General features: G+C 42.8%; 1 protein-coding gene across 3 annotated transcripts in view; it reads left to right on the top strand.

Moving 5' to 3' along the window:
• The window catches only part of MAMLD1 (mastermind like domain containing 1), a 186266-nt gene extending 160334 nt beyond the window's left edge, over positions 1 to 25932 (top strand). For all 3 annotated transcript variants that reach the window (XM_088062463.1, XM_014260963.2, XM_088062464.1), the window contains 3 exons: positions 21971 to 22117; positions 23360 to 23441; positions 23732 to 25932. In XM_088062463.1, coding sequence (XP_087918589.1) covers positions 21971 to 22117; positions 23360 to 23441; positions 23732 to 24741 — 1239 coding nt within the window. In that variant the 3' untranslated portion in view covers positions 24742 to 25932. The remainder of the gene's footprint in view (positions 1 to 21970; positions 22118 to 23359; positions 23442 to 23731) is intronic.
• The last annotated feature ends 1934 nt before the right edge of the window (positions 25933 to 27866 follow it).

Genomic DNA, 27866 nt, shown 5'->3' with positions numbered 1-27866 from the left:
GAGTGCTTTCTTACCTAGTATGGTCTTGTCAGAGTCTAAAATTATATCTGCACTTCACAAGGGAAAAATATGTGCAGAACCAAAGTCCAATTTAACAAACAGAATAAAGGCAAACAAGTGGGTAGGAGAGTCCCTGAATGCTGTTAATGCCGTGCCTGGCTCCAGCCGGCGCTCCGGTAAGGCGGGGTGACGGCAGCAGCTCCTTTGCCTCCCTGTTCTGCTCCTCTGTCGCTCCTGCCCGGCTGCAGTGAGAGCTGCACAGCAGCTCTAAGTACAAACATGTTTTGATTCAGATGCAATATCTAGAAATAACTTTACTGGTAAAATGAACTCAGTGGATTTCCTTGTTTTTTTGTTTTTGGGTTTTTTTCCCCTTTGGGCATTTTGGAGAAATTTCAGTGTGTGGGTGGGGGAAAACAAGGCCGTGGCTGTAAACAGGAACTGATACTGTCTGTGGGACTGAATGGGGAGAGAAACTGAACTGGCTTTGGTGATTCTCTCATACATCTGTCAGTCTGGAAACACTGGGATGATTTACAGTTTGCTGATTAATACAGGAGCAAGAAAAGTGGTGTGAATTAACGGCCATTACAGAGATACTGGATGGCAAATACCCCCCCAGAACAAATGATATTTCATGAAGATTACTTAGAGGAAGCTGTAATGGGTCTTAAATACTAATTAGAAGTAGTCCCATCAAAGCTGTTAACATTAAGGTTTGAAAGCCAAGCAGTGTTATGAGCTGTTTTAACAAACCGTACGTTTAGGAAGCCCATCAGTCTGGCTTGTTGGCTGTGTTTCATTTCTATCTCAAGTGCTCAAGCAGCCAGCACTAATAATTTATAGAAATCCACAATCTGAATGCAGCAGCTCTTTTTAGGACTTTGAAGGCTAATCACTGTATTACATGTTTTAAAGTTGAACTTTATATAGCATGCATAAAGGCAAGTATCATCATTATCAGTACATAATTCTGAAAATCATTACCATTAACAAGAAGTAATCCCATGTTACAATTTAACCCTTGGCCTATAGGAATGTTAAAGGACAAAGGTAGTAAATTCATTACTTCAGTATATATAATATTCTCTGCATAACCAGCAAAATTATTTAACATTTGTCATTGAATTAATGAAAATGCAATTCCTAGGATCAGTGTCAGACAGATGCAGATGTGAATGCAGGTTATGCACAAACTGTGCTAAGCTATTTTTCCCCACTACTGAATTCATGAAAGACCCACAAGAAGGGTAAGCCCTTTGGTGTAGCCAGAATTTACGCAGCGGCAGGTCATTCCAGGATGACTGCAGGATTATTTCTGAGAGCAGAGTGAATCACATATGAATCTAGGCTTTGTATGCTCAAGAAAAACTGAAGGTGGAGCAGAAGGATGCAGCAAGGGGTCAAGCAGTCATTGGCAGCAATTAGTGCTGCAGCAGAAAAAGAGAGGGAATTGGAAGCTTTGATGCACTTATTCCTGCCTCAGCTCAAGTTTACATTTGAATTATTTTTGGCTTTTATGGTGATTTTGTTGTTGTTGATACTGATTTTTTTTCCCTCTAGGGATTAGTACCAGCATTCTACAAACTTGCCAAGTTTTGAATAAATTAATGTTTTAATCAGGTCAGGGGTTATTTAAAGTCCGCTTGTGTTTGTTTTTTAAATTCATCAATTGCAAAATGAAAATTTGCCCCTTATGGGAAGGAAAGCTGCCCCATCCTCTCAGGCACAGCAATAAAAATAGCAAATGGGGAAAAATCTTAACAAAACACTTTTTCCCTCTCTTTTGTCATTAGCAGGCTGCTAATGTTAATGTGTTTCTTCTTCCCTTTCCCACAAGATGAGGACATACTACCCTGGAATATCAGTAGTATGTATCCCTGTCATAAACAAATCAATTTCTCTTAGTGTTTAAATACTCAGGGCTTTTGAAAGCTTCTCTTTGCATAATAAATATGTTTAATATTTCCTTTACTCTCTGGCATTAAGAATAAAGAGTTACAGCACTGGGTTGAAGGGTAGTTTACAGGACGCTCATACTCGGGCGGTCTGTTATCCCTCCTCGTTGCTCTGAAGGCTGTGTTTAAGCAATGAATGAGCAATCATATGAGCTTTTTTTTTTTTTTGTACAACCCCCTTTTCCTTCTCCTTTCATACTCAGCACACTTTCTGCAGTGGCATTTTAGTTTTCTAGATGGAATTGTGTTTAGCAGCATAGCTGCATGATGGGTATGAGATACCTTTTTCTCCTTTCCCTCCTCTCCCAAGAGATGCCCTGTGACTTCCTCTATTAGTCCATTAATCGTCGTAGCTCAAAATTCAGTATGATCAAAGGAGCAGAACGAAGTTGTAAAGTGCAGATTCTAGCAATTGACTTGACTGTTTAGGTTCCACGCTGAGCTCCTTTAGAGCTGGAATTAAGCTACTCTTGCTGTATTTTTTGCCCTTGGCTCAGTGCTAGCACAGTGCTGAGTGCTGCACCGGGGAGTGCTGAAGTCAGAGTGGCCACTGACTCCCCCAGCCTGGACCCAGCCCTGCCAGAGCAGCATCCATCCTGTGCCAGCACAACGCCGAGTAATCTTGGCTGGGTTTGATAAGGTTAGTGTTTACATTGCTTTAGTTACTTGACTACAGGAAAAGTGGAGAACCAGTTCACTGAATGAGTAAATCTTGATGATTCTGTTTTCAGTTCAAGCATCAAGTTTCCATCACCTGAAGATTGGCGCATGCTACGAGTGGGAAAGCAAGAATTAAAACAAAATGTAAATGGGAAATCTGTAAACAACATGAAGTCTCTTGTAAAAGTTTTCTTTATGCTGTGATGAGTCACTTCAGGAATATAGTTGGTGTTAATGCCTGTTTATACATGCAGTTAGAAACTAATGCTGTTTTCTCTCATTAATAGTCTTGTTTTTCTTGTTTGCTTAAGGCAAAATTGCAGACTGCCCATACCTGTGGTGTTTGCTGCAGATTAACATCTGCTTTTGCAATTCTTACACATCTCAAATTCCTGTTGATGTAACTGGGAGTACAAGCTCTTCAGGAATAGTGTCTGACTCTTGATGCCATTATTTGATTCTGCAGTTCCCCAAAGTGTGCTAATATCTCTCAAATAGAGGTACAGTCATTTGACATGTAAGTTCTTATCTCATTAAGGTGAATTATTGTTACTGAAATGTGAATGGTATTCTGTTACCAGAGAATGTTATGTATATGAAGGTTTAAGAGCACCTAAGGCCAGCAAGAACAGAGAAATGCTGATAACATCACCACAGACTGTGTGATGGTCCTGAAATCTTTAACTGAAAAAGGTTTTGCTAGACATATCAGTGTTTCTCCATAGTTTAGGACTTGGACTAAAATCCCCAATATTTATTTATGTTGTTTGGTTTTTTTTAAGGAAATTAAAAATTACTACTTAGTAAGAACTTTTTCATAAGAAAAAAATTTGGCATTGAGGGGGAATATTTTGTGCCCAGTCCAAAGTCTAAACTTTTTCCTAGATAAGTGGTATATATCTATATGTCTATGAATTATATTTTTAAAAAGAACTGTGGCCTTCATGAGGGACTTTATGTGGAATAAGGTCTGTAAGAAACTCCTGTCTTCAGTGTGTTGCTCCATTCTAGGTTGGCAATATATAAAGTTACTGTGCTTTAGCTTATGGAGAGCTAAATAATAATCCTCCAGTTTCATCCTTTATAAAGCATTTATCAGAATGGTGGGCTAAAATATTACTTTCTCTATGGTTTCTTATTTTTTCTATTTATGATAACAGTATTAAGACATTTTATAAGATGAAGTGCTGTCTAGTTGCAATTAAAAGACACATTTTGCATATTTTTGTCTTGATCAAGCTAGGGGGAAGGGATATACCTGGTGCCTAGATTACTGTCAAACATAAATGAGAGCAGAGTTGAATTGTACTCTGTTCTCCTAAGAGACCCTATTAGCTCCTCTGACTGCCTACTAAAAGGCTTTTATTGCCCTGCCTCACTAACATTTTCCAAATAAAACATATTTTGCCAGTTTCTGAAGAAATAGCAGAGCAAGTACCATCTTAGACAGGCTGGAAGGAGTCTTGTGCCGTGAATTATAAACCAAAACAGTTGGCCAGAATAAGGAATTAAAGTAATCCCTGACACTAGGAACATGAAAATGAGATGACCTTCTATACATGTGAGTTTCTAACACAGCTGCACCACAGGCTCCCCTCTATCGCTGTTTCTCCACACCTTTACTGGGCAGAAAACAAAAGCCCAGCCATTCAGCTGGGAAACTGGAACACATGCTTGCAAATGTTACAGACTTTAAATGCATTGTATTTTTAACTGTAGGTCATGATTGGAATGACAAGAAGGAAATGAGCAGAAAACGTCCTATTCTATCTTTATATAAAATCTTGCTTGTGAAAGATACAGTTACCACAATAATGATGGGATGCCAATTGATTCATTGTGCTGAGAGAGAGACAAGTGCTGAGCCAGTGAGCCAGCAGGGTAATTTTCTTGCTTCAGATCCATTTTGGTTGTTTGCTGAGGAAGGGCAGGAGAGTGTTATAATGCTGGTGCCACTAAATTCAGTGCATGTTTTTCTCAGAAAAGAAAAGACACCACCAGCCAAGATCTCTTTCCTTTGGAAATTGTGGCTGGAAAGGGCCCCTTTGGCTCCTCAAAGTGGGCAGTCAGACAGTCCCTTTCCTGAATCCCAGGCAGGCACCAGACAGCTGAAGGAAGAGAGGCACCAGGCTGAATTAGATTGTCTCCTGCTTTGGACAGTACAGCAGGGAAGCAGGCTTAATTGCTTTGCAGCTGTTCATTTTTTCCCCTTCTCCCTCCCCTGCTTCCTCTCCCTCCTCCCAACTGACTCCAGAGGCAGCCCCTGCTCCAGCCCCTGGAAACCTGCTCAGCTTGGGGGCAGAGTATCAGAGGTTTGTGGACTCATTTTTATCAATCTTTATACTCTTTCCTCAAGCCTAGCAGCAAATGGGAGCAGAAAGGAAAGTACTAAGGAAAAAATTGGTGTAACCTGGTGGTTTGTTGTTTTTTTCCTTGGTTAGTTCATGCCCTGAAAGCTTCTGGGACAGGGCAGGGCAGCACCAGGCAGGTGACTTGGGTGGCATCATATCAGGAGAGTTATCACCAGCAGGGTATGGCATCCTGTGTGAGCAGACAAACCAGGAGACCCTTCAAAAGAGCCCCCTGTGATATGGCACTACCTGCAGCAGGATTTACAAGACATTTGGGATTTGTTCTCCAGAGCTGCTGCTCCCTTTACAGAGCTCTCCCAGCCTCCTGTCAGGCTATGTGACTGTCAGCTGGGGGTGGTTTGGTGATGGTAAAAGAGCCTTGACACCAAAATGATCTTGTCATGATTATTCAAGGCAAACTCTTTCAAACCTTGGAGAACTCTGCAAGTTTTCCAGCCCTCAAAAACTGCTCAGGCCAGACTTGCAGATTTGCATGTATCTCATAATCCCAAACTGTCTCAACCTTATGTTTGTTCAGGAAACAAAGTTGGTTTTCTTAATTGCTCTCATTCCCAGATTTAAAAGTTTAAAAGGTGTTTCTGTGCTGGAGCAATGAGGCTGTGGGCAGCACTGTGCTCATCTGCTCTGCAGAGAGAAGCTCTGCTCACCTGCTACTCAGCCAGCCCTCCCAGCTCTGTTCACCTCCAGCAGCAATGTCAAGCTAAACCCAATTTTTCAGCTGGTATTAAGTGCCATAGGCAAGCTTCAGAGATGTCTTTTTAATTCCTGAACTTGTAGAATTTTGTGAATATTTTCCCTCCAGTTCTACTGACTCATGCAGTCCAGAGAGTGGAGGCAGTGAGAGAACATGAAGACTGTAACCCAGACCTTATTTACTTATCTGGTAAAGCCAGTTGTCAGTAAGCTTTTCACCTATCTGTCCACAAAGATAGTACTTCCTGTGAGTCTGTTTGGCCTCCCAGGTGAAAATACGGCATCAGTAGTACTTGAGTATCCTAGGCCAATGCACCTCCTGTGCTGGGATGCCCTGTCTGAGTGATAGCATTCCAATGGGAAATGCTGCTGAGCACACAGCCCGATGCAGGGCACGCAGTGTTGTTGGGGGCACAGGGTGTCATGGCATACTAATCTCTTTATTCTGGACCTGTTTGCTGCTTATTTTTTATGATATCCTTAACAGCCTAAACCAGAGCTTGGGGTGGGCACCAGTAGAGGGATTTGACACGTTTCTTTTAAGGCACAGAACTGTAATGGGGATCATTGTTTAGTGCCAGTGGGAAGACTGAGGGTGTCATTCCTGGAGAGGGAGTGTAGCTATGAGATGCTTCAGTGCTCAGAAAGATTTGTGTCTGTAAGAAGTGGATTTAGAAACAAGTTGCAGTAGTGTGGCAGTGACTTTTTTTTCCCCTGATATGTTCAACATGCAGCTATGATAGCTCTGCCAGTTAGATTTGAATTGAAACTGGTTCCACAAGGTACAAAGGCTCTCAAGCCTCATTGCTGAGACCAGAAATCCATTGTGACTCCTGATTAGTGCTGGTGAAATCGGAAACCTTTCTTGGGGCAGATAATGATCTCACAAATGAAAATATAACCTGTTAATCCTGAATTTCAACAGGGTGGTTATACAACCCCAGGCTAAATCCAGGGTATGTTTTATCTGTGCACCTTTTGGTCAGAAAGTCTTTGCTGATAGGGAGGATGGATTTCAACCCCTGCAATACCCTCTCCTCAGAGCTCCCCTGCTTAATGCCAGGCCTGTTGCCAGAGGCAGCAGAGGAGTGGTGAGGGTGAGACTGAGTAAAGAAATTGAGGTTCACATGTTGGGACCACCCCTCTGAACTTCTTGAGCGAAGAACCTTAAAATTGGGCCTCTGTTTAATGTTCCTCCCAGTAACAGTCACCATTGCCGAAAGACAAGGTGGCCTGGTTGGGGCTATCCATGCTTTTGCTGTCCCACAATAATCCCTTTAATTTTGGGTAACAATAGGTTCTGGTTTTTCTATATTAATAACAAGTTCCAGGGTATAAATAACTGCAATTAAAACACCTAATGATTTACCATTGGACACCTATGCAGTCTGCTGGAGCCTTGTCTAAGCAAGGAATTTTTTCTCCTGCCCTGAATATTTTGTAATTGTTCTACAAAGAGCACATGGATGCTCCAGGCATTAAGAAATGCCAACCAAGGTACATTGTGGTACCAGGGAGGAGAGAACAAATAGCTAGGGCTGTGCTGCAGCCAAAGGGAGTGCTCCATTCAGACCTGCAGCCTCGGTTTGCTTGACTAGTTCTGTATATTGACCTTTGTTTTTTAAGAAAAACACAAACAAACAGTATTGCTTTCTTATAGGATCCATTAACTTCTTCAGAGGTTTTGTGGTGCCTGTTTGATGAGAGCAGCACACATGTGGCCATGTACTGCAGCCTGAAACACCTCTGCTGTTCTGTTTCTGTTGGGTGTTTGCAGAGAGAACCTGCATTGCATTTCCTTTGTGCTTTTGGAAGAGACAGTCTGTATGTAAATATATGTAAACGGGCCTAGTCACATTTGCCAAGGAGATGGGGGTGATGGGGAGAGGGAAATTCACCTCTCCTTTCTGTGGAGAGGCATTGAGTCCCAAGTGTAATTTTCTGAGAGCACCTGTGATGTGTTTGATGTGGAGCCTGCAAATGGAGTTGCTTAAACATGCCAGTATGCCTAAAAATATAAAAATAAAAGCAGCGCTATTTTAAGACTCGAGAATCAGGGATTATAAATAGCTCAACTGGTGTGTTACTCCTGGCTGGGTGTGTCAGTCCATAAACATCAGCACAACTGCCACTTCCCTTTGAAGCAGCTTGTAGCTAATGACTGCAGCTGCAGTGACTCCTCTGGATTCCCATGCTCTCCCGATAAGCACAGGGCACTGATAAGATGCTCTCCAGGCCGAGTTCATCACACCAGCCCTCAAGTGGCCAGCTTGAGCCTTCAAGCACTGTCATGGGGTGACTTTACCTTTAAGGTGGTTTTAGGAGCTAAGGAAGTTGAAGGTGCTGGTGGCTGATGGGAGTCTTTCCTCCTGACCAATTATCAGTCATTTCTAAGAATTGACAGCAGTTTTGACCATTAAAAAGTGAATTCAACCTGTGAACAACTCCTTAAGATATAAAGTCAGAGCACTCTTGTCCTCTTTGTGTTTCCGGCTACTGACAAGGTAACAGGCTCTGTCCTCCTCCTCCTCCCCCCCTCCAGGCCAGACAAGGCCACAGAGGGTGGGGAGGGGAAGAAAAGCAGTGCCGGCCAGCCTGGTTTAGTTTTCAGTCTCTGCTGCTGGACTGAAACCTGACACCATGAACTCTTGCAGCTTTTCTATGACTTTAGTTCTTTTACTACCTGGATAAAATATACAGATTACTCCTTTTTCCCAGAGAGACAGAGAAAGAAAGAGACAATCAACATAAAGAAGACATCATAGAACCACCAAAAACAGTGAGAAAAGAGTTAAGTTTTAGATGCGGGAGAGAATAAGGAGATGCTTTATAAGCTGAAAATATCTTTCTGTTAAAGCTATGGGGATGGACAATAGTAGCTTGAAAAGACTCCTTAAATTCATGACAGAGTATATTGGGAGGAATGGAGTGTTCAAAGTGTGGATTTTGAGCAAAAGAGAGAGTAATTGTGATACAGTGAGTTGCTGGAACAGAGTTGAGTGAAGATTTGAAGCCTTGGGGGCAATGAGAAAACTGTTTTCCAGGAAAGCTCACAGAGACAGATGAAGAAGACTTTTGCCTTTGAATAACTCATCCTTAAAATGACAACGCTAGACTCATGGCCCATACACACCTCAGAGTGATGTGAAATGGGAGGAATGAGCTGATGACAGATTTCCGGGCAGCTGACATCAGAAAAATAAAAAACTGTAACAGAAATAGTTTTCTCGTGAGAAACTCCATAGATTAGCAGAAGAAGACTTCTAGTTCTCTACAAAGACTGATGAAAAGACTGTAGCAGAAATTAAGACTGTTTTAACCACCAAAGTTCTAAAGTTTTTGTCTCTATGTTGTCACGTGTACAAAGGAATGGTCAAATAGTGGAGGATAAAAGAGTATTCTGGAAGTTTATTCTGGTGTTCTTATTCTAGTAGTTTTGTTAATAAACTTTCTTTATTCCTTTTAAGTTTTAAGCCTGTTTTGCTCTTCTTCTAATCCATATCTCACAGCAAGAAATAAGTAATTTTTCAGTTACTGCTTTAAAACCACGGCAAGCACACATGAATGGGAGGTGAGTGCAGGTTGGCAGGGAGCTGTGGAGCTGAGATTCAGTGGAAGGAGGCAGTACTGGCTGAGTACAGCAGAGGTGGTTCTGTTGAGAATAGGCTGTGGAGCTGGGCCTGCTGAACCCCAGAAAAAACACAAAATAGTTGTGTGGTTAAGCACTGGTTTGGGCCTTGTGAGCTGTGGATTTAGCACTCTCCATTGTCAGTCTTCCTCTGTGACTGGTTGGGATACATCTTTCTGCTCCCATCATTTAGACTTCTCCTGTGGCCAGTGGAGGAAAAGCTGTTTAGAGAGTAATTTCAGCTCACCATAATGTGCACCTCCAAGATGTGGTGGACAGGCTGCAGTGAGGGGAGCCTGGAAAACATGCCGAGGCTTGGCCCTTGCCTGCTGGAGGTGCCTTTATTCCCAGTCTGTGGAGGCAAGAGCAGCTGTGGTGATTCAATATATAAAAGTAAAGTTGAAAGCCATGCAGGTAACTTAAATAGCTGACTTTCGACGTTCTGACTTTCAAAAATTGTTTCCGTTTGTCTGTTATTCCAGTGTGGTGGCTGGAAAGAAGCACCTGTGATGGTGTGTTCCACTGCCTCCATGCTGCGTGTGAGAGGCAGGGGGACAAGCTCTTCCTTGGAAGCTATTTCCAAGAGGAATTCTGGCTGATTCTTGCAGCAAGTAATGAAATGTTTATTTGCAATATTATGGAGCCAGGAGCCATCTCTGGGTGATAGTTCTGGAGACTAGTAAACAAAAAAAGGCAAGGAACTCAAACTGTAAGAAGAATTCTTTGGGCCTAAAGAAAACAACTAGATAATGGTGTTCAAAAAGGTCTGGAGTGGTGTATGTCAGGACAAGGTGCAAATGAATCTGCCAAGCCCCTGCACAGGTAGGATGCTAAAATCTGGGCTATGCTCACAGGGAGCTCTGAGAAGCTTGTACCCAGAAGGTGAAGCAAAGGGAACTTGTTGGCCATTTCTTCTTTTCATAACAAATAGAAATGGGCCAGGAATCTGTCCTGGTGTAACTGAGTCTTCCCCAGACAGGCAGAGCTTATTTCATTTTCTTGCACTGGAGGAAAGCTGGCAAACAGGCATCAGTAAAAGAAGCAAAACACCCTGATGTCTGAAGGTTTCCAAGAGCTCATGCTGAATTCTTACTCTGTAGACTGCTTGTGACACATATGCACCAAGCCATTAATGATAGAGAAAATTATTTCCATCAAAAATTGAACAGGAACAACAGCAATGACAAATAAAGATCTTACAGGTTCAAACCTGAAAGCTGACAGCTCCGTTTCCAAAGCTGGATGTCTTCAACTAACCACCTAGAAACAGTATATTAGTAATCTGCTGACTGCAGTGGGCCACCTGCATTCCCCACACTATTGACAATCAGGGAGCTTCTGGGGGTCCTGAACACAGATCTAAAAAGTTACAATTAAGTACCAGGCTAAAGATGAAGGCCGTTTTCTGAAAGTGAAGTTGTTAGTTCTGTCTAAGAGCAGAGACTTCTCCCATGGTTCTCTGTGGTCAGAGATGCTCCTGGGGGGCAGTGGAATGACTGATTTAGTGCTCCATGTCTCCTTGATTTTATGCTGAACTCTAAATCATGACTGCATTTGGTGACAGCTTATCAGTGAGTGCAGCACAGAGCCTGAGACCCCTCAGGTGCCACAAGCACCCAGATCTCCTCTTCCCTGACCTGGGGTATGTTGCAAGCTGAGGTCTATGGCTCTGTGAGAATGCACAACACACATGGACACAGACACACACACAACCTGTTACAGTATGAAGATACTCAGCTTGCTTTTTATTTCCTCTCCCTACTCCCTCCTTCTTATTTTCTATAGTCATTGCAAAACAGGAACAAATGAATGTGTCACTCTAAACCATGAAATCACTTAGTCCATGAAGACAGATTTGGTGTCTTTGTGCTGGCAGTGACAGGTCACCGTCACTCCATAGTGATCCCACTGTTCTCCTCTGCCCTGCACCCCACTGCCCTCCCCACCCCCTTCAAGATTTGCTCCTTGTTTGCCTGCCTCTGTTTTTGTGGTTGGTTACCAGCAGAAGAGTGGAATGGATTTAATGATTTGTTGGCTGCAGTGCTGGCATGATTAAGTCAATAAAGCTGCAAGCTGAAAACAGTATAGTTGCAGTATATGACTTTAACCTTGTTAATGCATGTCTACGTCCTCCTGCCCAATGTATAGCTTTATATTCTATAAAGATCTGACCAATCTTTAACCCATTAAATAATTCATAAAGTAAGAGCAGACATCAGCTACTTGCAGAGCAGATCAGTAACCATGGAGTCAGCAATAACTTTGGCTCCCTGGACCATATCCAACATGTTTAAACTCTGGTGATGTCACCAGGCAAGCTTCTAAGCTTAATCATTTGGATGGGAGCAAAGTGAAGTTAATGGCTGACATGCAGTGTCTCTGGTGTCTCTGCAGAACAGACACGTGTGAGCGCTCTGCAACACCTCTGCCTTGCAGGAAGTGTGGCTGAGGTCCAGCCTCCCAGTCTCTTTTGTGCACTCCCCTCTTTCCTTACAGCGAAAGTGTGGCTGGCCAAATGTTCAAAGGCACGTGTTTCCTAGACTCTTATTATCTTAAGTGACAGAGACACTAAAATACCGCAGAATTTCAGGGACATCTTGGCTGACATGAGAAGATGGTATTTGGAGGCACTTGGAAGGTTTTCTCATAATGGATTAATTTTGAATGAAAAACATCTGCATGTAAATGACAAAGAAGGACATATAATGGGGATGGAACCAGGCAAAGACAGGAATGTGGGAGAGGATGTGGAGTGAAACTGGACCATTCGCCCTGCAGTAAAAGTTGTCATAATAGAATATCAAGCAGGACATGCAGGAAGGTCCCAAGATTTTCACACATAACTATGTCAGCCAGTCTCTTCTTTTTGTAAAGACAAAACATGACATGTCCCAGCACCGAGCTCTCTTCACACAGCTTGCAGCTGGGCACTGAGGCATTCTTCAGGTGCTGTGATGTCTGAAGCTGTTGCAAGCAGAGTTTTTTGAGGACTTAAGGGTCAAGGCACAGTCACATGGGGCATGTGGCTGGGACATGCTGCACTCCACTGGTCTGTGCAGCCAGGTTAGAGGCCTTAGGGGACCATTACACCACTGCATAGTTTAGTGCTGTTCTGAGATACAACCAGCTGTGACCAGACCTGGAGAAGTGCAGAGAGAACATGACAATGACTTGTATGTGGAGTGAAGCAGGAAAAACCCTTCCACCTCTCACTGGTGAGCAGCAAGGAAAGCAGCTCTGCCAAGTCTGTGGGGTCATGACCCCAGGGCACGGGAGAGGCACATTTCGGAGGTAAGCCCTCACATTGCCTCAGGAAATTTCCCTCATTCTCCTTTTCTGGGAGGAACTTTAATTCCTTTTGGAGGGAAACTGAGACAGGAAGCAATGAAGTTGTTTGCCCATAGACACATGAAGAATCTCTGTATGACAGAACTGGAAACTTGACCTGGTCATGTGAGCCCAAGTCGATAGGAATGGCTTTTGTCCTGTGACTCAGTAATGGAACAAACTCATTGTTCAAGATCATCTCCTTTAGAGGCTTGGGAATTCACCTGTAATGACCCCAGGTTCCACTTCTGACAAATTGCATGCTTACAGTTTCATGAGCTCACCCTCCACTGTGTGTCCAAAGGGACACTTAATTGTGCAGCTGAACTCCTCAGAGTCTTGAATGTGCAGCACAGAGCCATGTGTGTTTGCAAACAGACATCTAGTTTCTTCATGAATAGGACTGCTGAGGCTATTAGAGACACCCAGGTAAAAGCTTTCACGTGGTTATTGGTGAGGCAGATGACTGCGTACAGCATCTCAGAATCCACCACATCCACTCAGTAATTAATTTTCCAGGTGCCAAAAGATAGGAAGCTTGTGTTGGAGGTTAAAGCCAGGACCTTCAGTCTGCTATTGCCAGCATCTGCAGGCAGAGATCAGGGACAAGACTAACCCCCAGAGCTAATGCTCATTATTCTCAGTAACTCAGTTATTCCCTGTTTCTTTGTGGTGGTTCTTTTAAAGATTCTCAATTTAATTTAGCCTGCCTTTTTGGTTTAATTTGTTTTGTTTTGTTTTCTTGGTTTGGTTTTTGCTGTAATCCAGAGCAGCAGTCTCTGCTTTAGAGAAGATGCTCCAGAATTTATGGCAAGTCATATCTGATCTGTGTAGAAATTCCATGTTCAGTTTTCTTTGTTTTTAGCTTGGAACATTGTGTGATGTGCCTGAAAATCTTTCTTTACCGGTCCGTTGATTTCAATTAATGAGCCCACATACACCTAGTGATGTTTTATTATCACTCACCCATCATATGGTGTTATAGCAGCTGGTAATTTTTGTGCATTGACTGCAGTTTTTTTCTTCTTAATAGAAAACAGAGCTGCTCCAAGCATGTGATAACGCTGAATGGGGGGATCCCAACTTCTGACCCATAGCTAATATCCTGCAAGTGACATGAAGCTACTGGGGATACTTGAGCTGTATCTCAAAATGCCTGATTTGTTATCAGAAAATAAACACCTTAAATTGCTTCTAATATTATATGCAGTGGTTAAATGACAATATCCTTATTAATATGTGTGTATATCAGCCTTTCAGTGTGTATGAGGGGGAGTATGAAGTGGTAAAATTATTTAAAATTAATAGGGAGTATTTACAGGAAGACATAAAGAACTGTCAGTTGAGGAAAGCAGCATTTTATATTCTTGTTCCAGATGACCTTGCTCCAAGGACAAATCAGAGCTTTATGAAATGAAGCTGCAGATGGCTAGTCTCAACTCTGTAATAATGAAATGACACAAGAAAAAAATGAGACATCTACAGTTTGTAAATACAATCTGAATGGAAGGGGAGAAAAGGGATTTTTTTAAGGGGAGACTGAGTTGACTTGGTTACAACAGTTCAGCTTCAGGTGTTACAATCATAATTTCCATTTAAAAATATAATGGAATCCCTCCTTATTCCCCATACTCAAGGTCACCTTAAAATATTTTTCATTTTTAATGTGTCAATGTTTTGGTTTTAAAGATTTGATCATGAGGACTACATAGTCACAGCCTTCTTTCTATCCATTATTTTAGCATATTATTATCACTGCATTTTGTTTTGTAAGTTATGGTGTCCTATTTTTGACACCTGATTGGGCAGATGATCTGATGAAACCCTTTTCAGGTGTTGGACTAGTTTCATCTGGACAGAGTAAGGGTGTGAGAAGTTTAATACTGAAAAAGTGATGTGATACTTTGTGCCAGAATATGCTTTGTTTGTGCACTTACGTGAGAAATCGGGAATAATTATGCTGGGTTTTTCATGTGGGGAGGTTTTCATGCAAAGGGTTTTTCAGAAATTGTTAGATATCCAACTACTGTTGAAAGTGAAGAAGACTTGGACATCTGCCTCTGCAAATTGATCCTTTGCATGACAAGGAAAAAGAAATTAATGGAAATGTTAACAGGGAGAAAGCAGGGGATTTTCAAAATCTCAGTGATCCAGACTACCTCACTGCAGTTCACAAAGCTTTTCAGAAATGGGCAGGTAGAAAACTGATTTATCCATTAGCTCAAGATTTTCTGACTTTCACTTTGTTAGTGTGAAATATTCAGTATTTCTTTTGTCAGACCTCTTCTGCTCTCCTTAATACATGCATTTACCAGCCAGTTATTGCACTTCCCTGTAGCAGCTTCTGCTGGGTGTTGAGTTAACTTGACTCCTTTGGAATCGCAGCACCTCTGAGAGCATGACTTGACGTAACCCAAGGGTTGCTTGAGTCAAACCACTTTATAAGATATAAGATATTGTAGTTTGTCATCACAGCTAGCACTGTCTTTTGTAGAGACAGGCAGAAGGACTACCAGCCAAAATTGAGTGAGATAAATATAGTTTTAGATTATCTTATTCAATTTATAGGCAAGCTGCCCTCCATGAGAACAAGAGTGTGGTGTCAAGGGTTGGAGAATCACAGCAACTGTACAACCCAAATATAAGTATGTGTTCTGTGCAGAGAATTCAATTTTGGATCATGACTGTATGTTATAGAGAGAGGTACAAAATACCCATCCCTGCATCTTTACAGAAAAACAGTAGCAGACAGTTTCTGTTAAAGAATGGTGGTATTGGATGAGTCTGACCCCAGAGTGCTGCTCTCAGGTGGAATAAAGTGTGTGAACACTGCAGGGACCTAGATCCCACTGCCAAGAGGGCCCTGGCAGAGAGTCTTCCTGAAAGGTTTGCTTTGCATGTGGGATGGTGGATCAAAGCTGTTCTCCAGGCTACCTTCACCCATGGCCTGGGAATTTATCAGGGCCAAAGGATCTGTTTTCAAGGGAGCTGCTGTTGCTGGAATCTTGATCACACCTCTTTACAAGCACTGCAGTCCCTGGGAGGTTGTGTCTGTCAGTAACACACCAACTCTTCCATTCCTCAAGCGCTTGGCTGCTCCCAAAGCTGTTTCCAATGTTCCTTATAACTACATTGGTGCTGGTAACAGTATCACAGTTTGATTTCCACATGCCTGCTAAAGGATTCATTTTTTCTAAGAGAAAAATCACTATTGTAATAATTCACTCTGGATTTTCTGTCTTTCTGTTGCTTTGGTTGCTGTTGCTCTTTAAGGACATGATTTGATGGATGAAACCAGCTCTGAAAATATTGGTAAAGTCTTTGCACAAAAGCTTTATCTAATTCAAATAACTTTTTTTTTTTAAGAGGGGAAGTGGAGTCAGTTTCCATCTTATTAGAATTGTGGGTGCATTTTAAAAGCACTTTGGATACCTTGACAAAATTTTGTGTTGTTTAGAACAGCATGAAGTAGAAGAACAACTACAGGGAAATCAGTGCTTCACCTGCTTTGCTTGAAGGTAGGAAGAAGATCCTGATAAAATTGCTAGCCAGGTGTGGTGATCTTGTCCCTGCTTGCAGCAAGGAAGGAGCACTACCTTTCAAGAAAACTGTACATGCTCATGCTGTATGAAAAGAAAAAAAAACTTAGAAGTTTTTTTTAACAAAATCACATATCCACGGATCATTTACAGTCTTCAAACAAAGCCTTTTCCTGACTGACAGGCCCCAAGATAAGCTTAGAAACTTGAGTCTGGCAGTATTTCACATGCTTGTGTATCAAGTAAATGGGTGAAAGATGGGTACAGTTTATTTTATCAGTGTTCATACACTGTGCTAAAGCAAACACACAAACAGAAAGCTTGGGAGCATTTTTGAACTGAAAGGTTGTTTTATCTTGAAGAGCATCTCTGAATTGTGAGCAAATAGAGGAGAAAAAAAGACAGAAAACTTCCAAAGAGCAGATGGAGAGTTTTGTTAACAGCAAGAAGCAGAGGCAAGGAGCACAGGTAACCCCAGACTTACGCATGAAGCAAATGACAGTGGCATCTCACAGACATTACACTCTTGCGTGGGCTGACATGATCCTTTTGACAAACCTGACACTGGATTTTGTTTGCTTTATTGTATTGCATAGGTTACTATCTTAGTATCTGAGTGCATTAACAGCTGTGGAGGCCATGAGCCTTCTTTGTAAAGGTGGCATCAAGGTTTCCTGCAGGGATGCACAAAGTCACTACACACTACATCTACGTGTGGCTTCTCTGTAATTCTATGTCATGAAATTCTTAAAACTATAGAGTTGGGTGAGGCAGCTTTAATGCTATTGGTGCTTTAATGGCTTAGTCTGTAGTATTTGTAGTATGGTTGTGCCCAGGGGTCTCAGTCCTGCCCTTCACAGTGAAGTGCTGTCCAAGCTTGAAGTCCTCACCAAAGAGATGCAGCACAGTTCCTGGATGGAAGAAGATGCATCAGAGGGCAAGTGGGAGTGCAGGGAAATGCAGGGGCATTAGTTTGAAACTAGTGTTTTCATTTTCTCAGCAGAATACAGAACTCCCTGTATGTGACGGATGTTCTTAAAATACAGAACAAAACTTGGTTTGTGAAACTTCATCCCACCCCTAGGGAACAGCTGTCCCTGCCATGATAACGGATTGCCCACAAGTCCCCAGGCCAAGAGCCAGGGCCATAGAGCAGGTCAGGAGTGGCTCTGCTCAAGTCCTATAGCCATGGTTTTCTGGTTGTTTCTTGTGTTTCTTATTTACTATGTGATATCATGATAAATACTTCAAACTAAGTTATCTTTGGTTGCTGAAAAAACCCCAAACCTGGTGAAAAGAGCAGTTTGTCTCGCTCATGTACTTGGAGCAAACATCCACCCTGGGTGCCTCATTTCCTCTGGTCTTTTGTTTTTATGCTGTGGCTCATCTCAACAGCCCTTCTGGTTTAAGCTCTGAAATCACTGGATTAAGGTGGCTGCTCCATTGGAAGTAGAAGGAATATTTCTCAAATCAGCAGTGTCTTTTGAAATGGAATAAACTTTTTCAGTTCAGGTACTAGAAGTATTTTTAATTAGCCCCTTTTCTGTTCCTCCACTACTGCTAATGTTTTTCAGTTAGGAAGTGCAGCTCTTCCCTGACTTTGCAAATATCTACTGAAATTTGCAGTGCTGCTTGCCTCTCTCTCAGTAACCTTGCTGTGACCTGGTTATCTATTAGAACCACAAAGAATTCAGTCTCTAATTAGTCCATCTGTTAACTATTCAAATTCATTACATAGTTTTATTGTCTGAGCCTTTAACATGCTGAATGGTCTCACCTAGCAGCTTATTTCTTAAAAAGCAAATGTGCCTTTCTAAGAGCCATTTTGGTGCAGATAACTGTCTTTCCAGCATTGGACAAATGAGACTGTCTAACAGCCTGCAGTCCCCTTCCCGCTGTCACTGAAATAAATTGTACATCTCCAATAGCTCTGGGCTTAAGTCAATACAGTTTAACATGTACAATTTCTTTATTATATTCTTTGGAGTTACACCATAAGAGCAGATGGGAAAGTTTAATAATGACAAATGAGTTTAGTGTTTTCATATAGTCCTAAAAAACAATGAATGCTCTTTATCAAAGATTAGAGGATTTTTTACATATTTACTAAAGAGTGATTACAGCTGTGGTTTAGATCCTCAGAAACTCTTGCTTTTAAATTCTTTTTGGACTGTTTTTTAATGAGGATTCAGAGGAATTAGGGGCCATAAATTTACTCATTTTTACTGAAGTGAAGCCACAAAGTGATTACTGGATATTAAGTATTGAGGACTGAAGTTTATCAACCATGTTCACACAGCACAATTAATCTCTATGCTGATTTGCTGCAGCTGTGCATTTTCTGTGTAGTCAGATGAAGGAGTTCAAGCTCATCAGTGGATTTTTGGGAGGATGTCAGTTCATAAATGTACATAGTAGGGCTCAGTGGCACTGTTTGCACGCTTTCCATTCAGCAGTTGCCTGAATGGTTGTTAGACCAGAACCACACTCACTACAGCTGGGTGCAGAGACCTGCAGATTTGCCTATTGTGTACCAGTCGGGCGGCTGTGGGGCACTGGTTTCAGTGGGCTGTGCAACAGCCTTTACAGCTGCAGTCAGTGGTTGAACAGTGACAGAAGCATTACACATTCCTGTAAGCCTGGACTCTTTTCTCCCTGCTCTTGTAACTAGTGCATGAGATACTAAGTCAGAATTGTGTAGTTTCCCCCAAGGCCTTTCTGAGCAGAAATTGCCCCATTGGGAAGCCCAGGGAGTGCTACAGGAGCTCTGGACCTGCTGTGACACTACCTGGCAACAGGAACACATGTTCTCAAATGCACTGTCCATTTCCAGGTCTGTGTGTGATGTGCCATTTAATTAGGGATACTGCCCATTTTAATATGAGTTTTGTGAGGGGAAAATGGAGAAAAAACCCCTGAAACCTAAATGCAAAAGCTTTTAATGTTTTTGGGGGGTTGGGGGTTTTTTTTTGGGGGTTTTTTTGAAAGTCAAGTAGTCAGAACCTCCCATAGCTCTCTTCACCCTCCAGTGTAACTGTACGTCTCAGCCACACAGACCCTTGGGTGGAAACACCCACTTTGAACATTCCCAGCTTTGGCACCGGAATCCTCCTCTCTTTGCTGTCTTCCTGGATTTACAATGGGATAAATCCAAACTACAGATGAGTTAAGATTATGGCTGCTTTGGCTTGATTTTACTAGGGGAAGAAAAGTGATTTTTCTTGGGAAGTGATGAAAAGGAAAAATATTTAAAGTTCATTAACCTTTAGTACAGATTGCAGTGTCCTTTAGACTACACCGTAGCTATTCTTAGTCATGATGTGCAAGTGGTTATTTTTTATTGTACAGGAATACAGTAGTTCCCACTAGTGGCGAAAAGAGAGAACTTTTTCCTTTTCCTTTCTGTTTTTCTTTCTTGTCTTAATCTAAATGTAAACTTGTAGAAGTCAGGATTTTGAATTCACTCTTTGGCTTCTCATCTATGCTATTTTGTCCTAAATTCCCCAAAAGCAAACTGCATATCCCTAGACTGTTTCTTTACTGGCTAATTTAGTGTTATACAACTTTGCTCTGAAAAACTCAGCAACCCATTCAGTGTATTTGCAAATAAACTTTGCTGATTGTCATTATTGTTATAGGGTGCCTGCAGAAAATCGTGTATAATTAAGCAGTTGTACCTTTACAGCACAACAGCAACAATTAATAATGTGATTTACACTTCTTTGCCATTAATAATATGGAAAAATCAATATTATTTTCTTGATGCTGCTTAGGAGAAATTAGAATGAGGTGGACATGATTAAGGAGAAGATACTTTAATGTTATGACTTGTTAATGCAATAGCCCAGAGCAAGACATCAGAATGATTGTCCTTACACTAAAACTCCATTGCTTCAGTAAGCACAGACCCTCTGTGCACCACAAGATGAGTTTGGAGGAAATTGGATACATGGCAGGGATTTAGGTGGTATGGACATTTCAGCCTCTTTCATGTGCACGGTACACAAACTGAATCTCTCCACTTTCAAATATTCCCCTAAAGGCAATTTGCTTTATTCAAAGCTTAACTGGGGCTGCAGAATCCTGTCTGACATGAAAGCAGACTTCCAGCTTAAAATGAACTTTCATATTTACATCTGTAGTAAATCATTTTTACTTTTTCCTCCCTTCCTCTTTTTCTGTGGGAGAGAGGGAGTAAAATCAGTAGGAGGGAAGGGGAATGAGGAGAGATGTGTCCAGCAGGACTGTAAGCAAAGCACCAGTAATAAAATCTAGTCTTATGAGACTGCCCATGAATAGGAATGATAATGAGAGCAGTGATGAGGTGCAGGTTTGTATTTTTTAGTAAATTATCTAGCAGGCATTTACATTTCATCAATTGTACTTTTGCATAATAGACCAAAATGCTACAACAAAAGGAGGCCCCATAAAAACGAGTAATTTCAGTGACGTTCTTGGTAATCCCTCTTAGAAAGAATGACTTGGAAGGAATTGGATGTTTCCTCATGGTGAAGCCTCTGGAAAGGTGCCCCAGACTCCAGGAACTTTCCTGGTGACAAATGCCTTCCAAGGCTTCCTTCTGGCCACTCTGAAATATGACTCGTATCCTGTTTTCTCCATCTGAGCATTCTAATTGTCAGATGTCAGAAGGCAACAACCATTTTTTTCTTGTTTATCTCCTGATAACATTGATTCTCAAACAAAGGATGTAGGCTTCCACTCTGAAAACAAAGGAAGCATGGCCCAGCTAAGGATGCTGGATATAATATACATACTTCTCCCTGCCAATAATAACTTAACATCATAAATAATGTAGAAGCTGGATGTGAAGACAGAACGGGGAATACACTGGTGTTGCTGTTCCTAGGTACAGCTCTCACAGGATCTTGTCCTTAGCAAGGCCTTCTTCCCTCATTTTTCTCTTGTATTTCCCTGAATACCTGACAGCTCCTAAGATGTTTAGAACTCAGTATTTTTTAAATTATTTTTCCATTTTGGGTTGTGTCTTCACCATATTCTGGTCAAATTTTTCTCTCCTCTCCACCATACTGTCTTTGGAAACAAGAGCTCAGCTGTCAAAGTCAATTTGGATCTTTCGCTGAGGACTTAGAAAGAGGCTGGTTTTTGCCAGGCAGGAGCAGGGCTCACTGCATTTATTACTGATTTGTGCACAGGCATGACCTGGCCCTGCATTTCTGTATGTTCTTCTCTCCTTTCACAGTGACCTCTTCTTGTTCATCTGATCTTGAAATCCACAAGAACCACTTCAATCCCAGCTCCATGTATTCCTTGTCTCTCTGGGTCCCAGGTCTGATGGCACTTTTTCTGTTCCTATTCCTTCCTTAGTTTGCTCTTTTCCTGTAGGTTTTTCCTTTACATTCACATACCAAATCCTACCCTGATGCAACTTTCCTTTCTGTCTGTCTTTCACTGTAACAGTTGGAGAAGTTGTGAGAAAATGTGATGCTTTACTCACACCCCTTCTGCCAGCCAGGCAGCCCTGTGACTGCAGCAGTGGTAGTGAATGGGTCCCCGTGGCCTTGGGCGACTCACAGGGAATTTTGGATTAACCTTTAGCTTCTCACACTTCTTCTTGTGCTTATCCTTAGAAATCAGAGCACTCCCTCACCTCTCACTGTCCTCACTGCAACACACAGGGCCATGTGAGTCCATGAGGTGTTTTGGCCTTGGGACAGCTGAAGACTGAAGAGAGGGCATCAGCAGAGAGGATAAGGGCTTCTGTTGTTACCTCCCTGATGAGATGAATTTTCTTTTTTTTATCTTTCTTGGCAGGATCAAAATCCTGGAATTGCTGCCAGATTGCAGGAGCCAGGCTCCATCCCAAGCAGTGGCTCTGTGCCGGCACCAGCCACGGTCAACGGGTACACGATGAGAAACCATTTACTGAAGCAGCAAATAATGAAACGGCAGCTGATGCAGGTATGATGCTGAATGCCTCTGTGGGTTGCTGTGCACCTCACTGGGAAGGACAGGACTAACTGGAATGAGGAAGTCATCGGTCAGCAAACACTAAGAGTGACGCTGGAGTTGGTAGGCTGAGTCAAACTAAGGCTGCGGTGGGTCTAGGATGAGGCCAAGAGAGGCTAAGGCCAAGTGCTCTCTGCCAGATTTGAGTGCAAATCTGCCCCCTCATATGCAAGGGAAGGATTTGGTCACCTCCATATCCCTGACATCATTTTTGGTCAACCACAGAGTTGTGAGGGAAGATGCAGAGAAGGGAGACTTGGAAAGTGAACCAGCCCCAGAGAGATGGTCTCCGTGCTTGTCTTTCTCTCTGGTTTCCCAGGAATTTAGCAGAGCAGATGTTAGGCTTCAGTTTGTCTAAGACTTGACTGGTCTCTCTAGCAACAGAAGCTGCTGTGGGAGGTTTGCAACAGGTTCTGTGAGGAAGCTGGGATGGGGAAATCCCACAAATCAATTGGGTAAAGCAGTTCTGACCATGTGCCTCTGACCTTCTGAATTTAGGTCAAGGAGGCTTATTTCTGTGGATGGGAAATAAGATAAGAAGTAGCTCAGTAAAACCCTCAATGAAGTCCTGAGCTGCTCCTTGATCAAACTCCCTTTCAAACCCAACTCTACCTCCCTGACATCACTTGGCTTCAACTTTTTCTGGGCCAATCTAACATGGGGAGCTCCACCATCGCCAGGTCACAGCTGCTGCCCACAGCAGGGATGTGAATGAGTGGTGGGTTCTAGGGCTAAATGGTGGGAGACTTGATTCAGGTCACCTGGAGTAGCCCAGCAATACCTTGCTCAGTGAGCACCTGCTGTGGATCCTTGGCTCCTGTGTTCTGGTTAGAAGTGGCAACCAGCACACAAGGGGATGGTCCACATGAGCAGAGCCTCCAGCAGCAGCACGCTTCACTCATAAGCTGGTGAACATAGGAGTCTCCATGTTTGTCCAGCTCCCCTTTGGCTGCCTGCACAGCATCTGCTGAAGGTTGCAGTTCCCAGTGCTGGGCTGGCATCAGGACACCTTTGCAAGAAGGGGAATGTGAGAAATTAAGATTCAGTCTGAAATGAACTGTCTGGGCTGAGTCTCATCAAAGCAGGGGGGTAAAGGGTGTATGGAGAGGTTGTTAATGATAGTGGCTATGCTTCAAGTGTCTGCTGCTCTTTTGCTTGTCAAGAAACTTCACTATTACTCCCCTTGTTTTCCAGGAAAAGCAGAGACAAAACATGCTGGGAATAACATCTGAACAGAGAAGCTTGTTTGTGGCTCAGCAGATAAACCAGTTTCAAGGTAAGGAAGGAAATGGCCTGAAAATGGTCTGAAAGTCCTTGAGATGCCAGGGCCTGGTGTCTGGTTAAATAGAGACAATGATTCTCTGCCCTGAATTAAAAGCATTTTCCATTTTATCACATATCATGAAATTCACGTTTTCTTATGGCTCCAGTATAACTCTGTTACAAAGAACACAAAGGAGAAACCCCCGTAACATGAAAGAAAGACAGAGCAGCAGATTTTTAAGGTTTTGCCACATTTCCAGGGTGAATCTGTACTCACCAGCTAATGTGTCTCTTTATCCACAGCCATGCAGCAGCCCATTCCTGCTGACTGCAACCAGGTGATCCCAGCTCCTCTGCCCAACCACCGCATGCTGCCGTCAAGCCCAGCAATGCTCCAGAGCACTTTGGGCTCTGGCATGGCCTCAGCCACTGCCAGCCAGAGCAGCGGGACAATGGTGATGATTCCACACAACCCTGGCAAGCAGCAGGGGATTTTTCCACCTAATTCTGACTTTAACATCCAGCTGCGGCCAAGCCAGAACTCACTAGGCATGAACTCAGGGTGCCAAACTGTTCACTCCACTGTGAAGCCAGGAATGCCAATGGGAGGGTTCAGTTCTGGCTCCTTAGCAAATCACTCTGCAACACAGCAACACTTGAGGCAGCCAAGCATGCCAAGAATCCCCAATGTCTACCCCAATTCATCTGCCCAGATGTGGACGCCAACTACTGTGCCAAGAATGCCAAATCAAAGCCAAATGGATACCAGCATGCAGCAGTTTTCTGGGAGCACGGTGTTCTCCAAAGAGAGCATGAGGCCAAGCACACCAGGTCAGGCATTCTCCCAGCAGGCTGTGGTGCCACCGAATCAGATTGCTCCCAGCATCCAGGTCAGGCAGATGCAGAAACTGAGCATGGGACAGTCTGGCCAGGGCTTGAGCTCAGTGAATAATCAGAACTTGAGAAACAGTTTAACCAGGGGACTGTTGCCAACTATGAATGTTATGAAATCGGTGTCCCAAGGAGTGTCCAGTTTTAACCACCTCAATCCTGCCCAAGGCCTCGGCCCAACAAGTTACCCTTCCACTGTCCAGCCCGATGCCTTCAGCAGGATGAGCACCACCACTGAGCTGCCCCAGTATGACTTTGTGTCCCAGCACAGCAATTCCATCATGCCTGCCAACTGCAATGACACTGATTTCCTTGATTCCCTCATGAAGAACAGCAGCAGCAACGATGAAGAGTGGTTGAACAATCTGACAATGATAGATGACATTTTGGGACAGCACGCTCAAAGCTCTGGACACGTTTAGCTTGGAGAGAAGCAGCCTCATTGTAAATAATACACATATGGCTTTGAACAGAACAGACAACCCATGAAAGCCACTGCGTTGTTGAATACAGAGGGAATAGACTCAGCCAATTCTTTGCCTGCATCAAAGTTTAATATTGGCAGTTTTTCAGATGACTGTATATATTTGAATATTTTGTAAATTATGTTTTCCTAAACGTTAAATGTAGAAGTATTTATACTTCTTTGCTGGACTCCTTGTAAATAAATCTAGAGCATAACTTCCGGTTTTATTATAGGGATTTCATTATACCTTGTTATAAATATGTAAGTAATATTGATAGTTTCAGTAATACTGTGTATTACAGCATAAAATACTTATGTTTTTGACATAACTTAACACATGATCTAGGGGTGTCATTGCAACCAGACTAAGCAGAAGTCAAATGTGCCACCTATTCTCCCGTATCAAGAGGAAAGATTGAAAAGTTGCATTAAAAAAAAATAAAGTCCCTAACAGGAGCTGCTGATTCCCTTGTCGCTTAGTGTTGAAGACAAAAATTGGTACATAGGTCCTATCCAGGCACCCAGTGCATTCAGGGAGCTGCTTGCAAACATCCATTTGCCAGATCCTGGGCATGTTCTCAGCTTGATACGCTCCAGAAGGTTGCTGTGCCACTGACAACACTCCAGCAACTGTCCTGCAGGGAGTGTGTGCTTGTGACCGTCCAGCTGCTGACAGGTCTGTGCCTGGGGTCACAGGTTCACCATGGTGTGGCCCATGCTGGCCACACTGGACAGGAGGTGCTAGGCATGCACTTCCCAGCTTCCAGCCACTAATCCCTTCAGCAAAAAGGTAGCTCTGGTTTGTGCACCTCTGCCATGTGTATTTGTAGTGTACAGGTGATTTGTTCCTGGTTTTAAGGCTTTTCATAATTTCTGTTTTAATGTAAGACTTTTTTCAGGGGAAATGTCTATAAACATTAATAGTTATTTTTTGATGTTTTTCTGCCAGCTACTATTGTCCTCTGTATATTTAAGAGTCTGTTTATAAAAGGTTCGCTGTACTGTAAACTTCTTAAAATGTTCATACTTTGTGTAGTCATATTTTAATAGTCACATCATACTTTGCAATACATTTGTAATATAATGTCCGCTTTAAGCACAGAATGTTTTTTTCTTCATACCATAATAAACTGCCAGGGGAAAATTGGTTATCTTTATGTGCTCATTTTTCAGTTACAGTGTTTTGCACCCACAGGTAATTGAATTAATTTGATTTGTCCAGGATGCTACAATGTCAGTCTAATAACATGTAAAAATGCATGTCTGCTGTTGGTAGGAACAGTGGGTCAGACAGAGAGTTTAAGCAGGCTTTAATTTTATTTTAAGGTGGGATTGCTGAGGCCCGCTGTCCTTTTCAAGTGAAAATTGTAGGTGAATATGAAATTAATCTCTGTTGGGATTTTTTTTTTTTTTTTACATAGCACCATGTTTATTTAAGTGGCAATTCTTGTCTGTAAATGCCAAGTGTGAGGCAGTGAGAAGGTGACCTTGTTCATTCTGTGGTACCTGCAAGGGCTGTGGTGGGTACAGAATGTCACTCCTTCTACACAGAAATTATTTTATGGGAGAGCTGGTGCCTGTCCTGTGGGAGACCAGGCTGAAAGGAGGGGTAGGAAAGAACAGGAAAACTTTAGCAATGTTAAATAAATGCACAAATAGAATCTGGAGCTAAAAATGCCTCCATTTATCTGAGCCAGACACTGCCCCAGCTTCCTGGTGGAGATGTGTTGTTGCTGCCCTTTGTCCCAAGCGCATTGTGGGCACGGAAATTCTGAAGAAATCTCCTGGGGAGATTCCTTGCTGGAGGTAGGAGAGTGGCAAGGACATTCCTGTCCTGGAGTGAGTCCTTCCGGGAGCCTGTTCTTGAGAGCTGAACAGCAGAAAACATCTCCTTAAGTCAAAAATGAGAGGAGATGGTCAGGGTTTAAAGCAGCCAGGCACATGGTCTGCTGCTGGTGCACAGATGGGCAGGACACCTCCCCAGGTACAACCACTCCAGACTTGTCAGAGATCCTTGTGGCTTCCTGTGGGCAAAGGCAGATCCCATGGAGCCAGAGATTTTGAGGGGAATGACCCCTAACCAGCTTCATCTCAAGTTTGACATGTACTTGTATGAATCCAGGGTAAGGAAGAAAAAAGCCAGTTTTTCCAGCAAAGGAAACCAAACAATTGCCCAAAACATAGAACTCCACAAGTGTCTGAGTAAGGCAGAAATGCTGACTTGTCTCTGGACAGCAGAGATGGGGAGAAATGCCCATGAGTGAGTCTATGGTGAGGAGAAAGGTGAGTTTGTTTGGCTGTGAGAACTGGCACAATTTCAGCAGCTTTTCTGTTGTGAACTGTGTCGTTCCAGGAGCTTCATGGAGTGGCAGATCTTACACAGGTCTGGGATCCAGAGGCACTCAAGCCCTCCAGGCAAGCAGCACAGCAGCCACTGATGGCAGAGAAAGCTACTGCCCACATGCTCCTCTTTAGGATATTAATAAAAATAGAAAAAAATGTCTTCTTTTCACTCTTCATATTGTTTGTGTCAATACACACTTCATATTTTCAGTTCTGCATGATTTGGGTTACAAACACTGTGTGGAAGATGTCTTCAAAAGCCAGCTGTTTCCAACAGAATCTTTGGAAAATGGTTTATCTTGTACCTCTGTTATGTATGCACTTGTTTTCACTCTGGTTTTTTTTGTCTTCCTTTTGAGATGGTAGAGCTTTTCACCCCATTGCATCCCATTCCTAATGCCTCAAGCGGGAATGATGATCCTTCCTTTCCCCAGAGATGTTGTTGGAAGAAGAATGGAAGTATAATTATTATTATCTTGCTGGTTGTATTTGTAACTACTCTTTAGTAAACGTCTTTTGGGGGGTTGGCACATAACCACAATGACCAATGCCCTGTTTGGGTTGCAGCCCAAGCAGAAGGCTGCTGCCTCTCCCTGGGTCTGCTGGCAGCTTGGGCTGGAGCTCAGGCACAGGGAAGTGCAGGGCGAAGACATGATGAGCATGGACGAACATTCCAGCAGCTGGAGTACCAGCGCTGCAGTCCTGGTTGGTGTCAGGCTGTAACAGTTAGTGACAATT

This window comes from Pseudopodoces humilis, chromosome 15, assembly GCF_049639895.1.
Source record: "Pseudopodoces humilis isolate 2021_Gansu_Grassland_sample_001 chromosome 15, ASM4963989v1, whole genome shotgun sequence".
Taxonomy (NCBI): domain Eukaryota; kingdom Metazoa; phylum Chordata; class Aves; order Passeriformes; family Paridae; genus Pseudopodoces; species Pseudopodoces humilis.
Note: the sequence above shows the minus strand (reverse complement) of the source record. Positions and strands in the feature narration are given on the sequence as shown.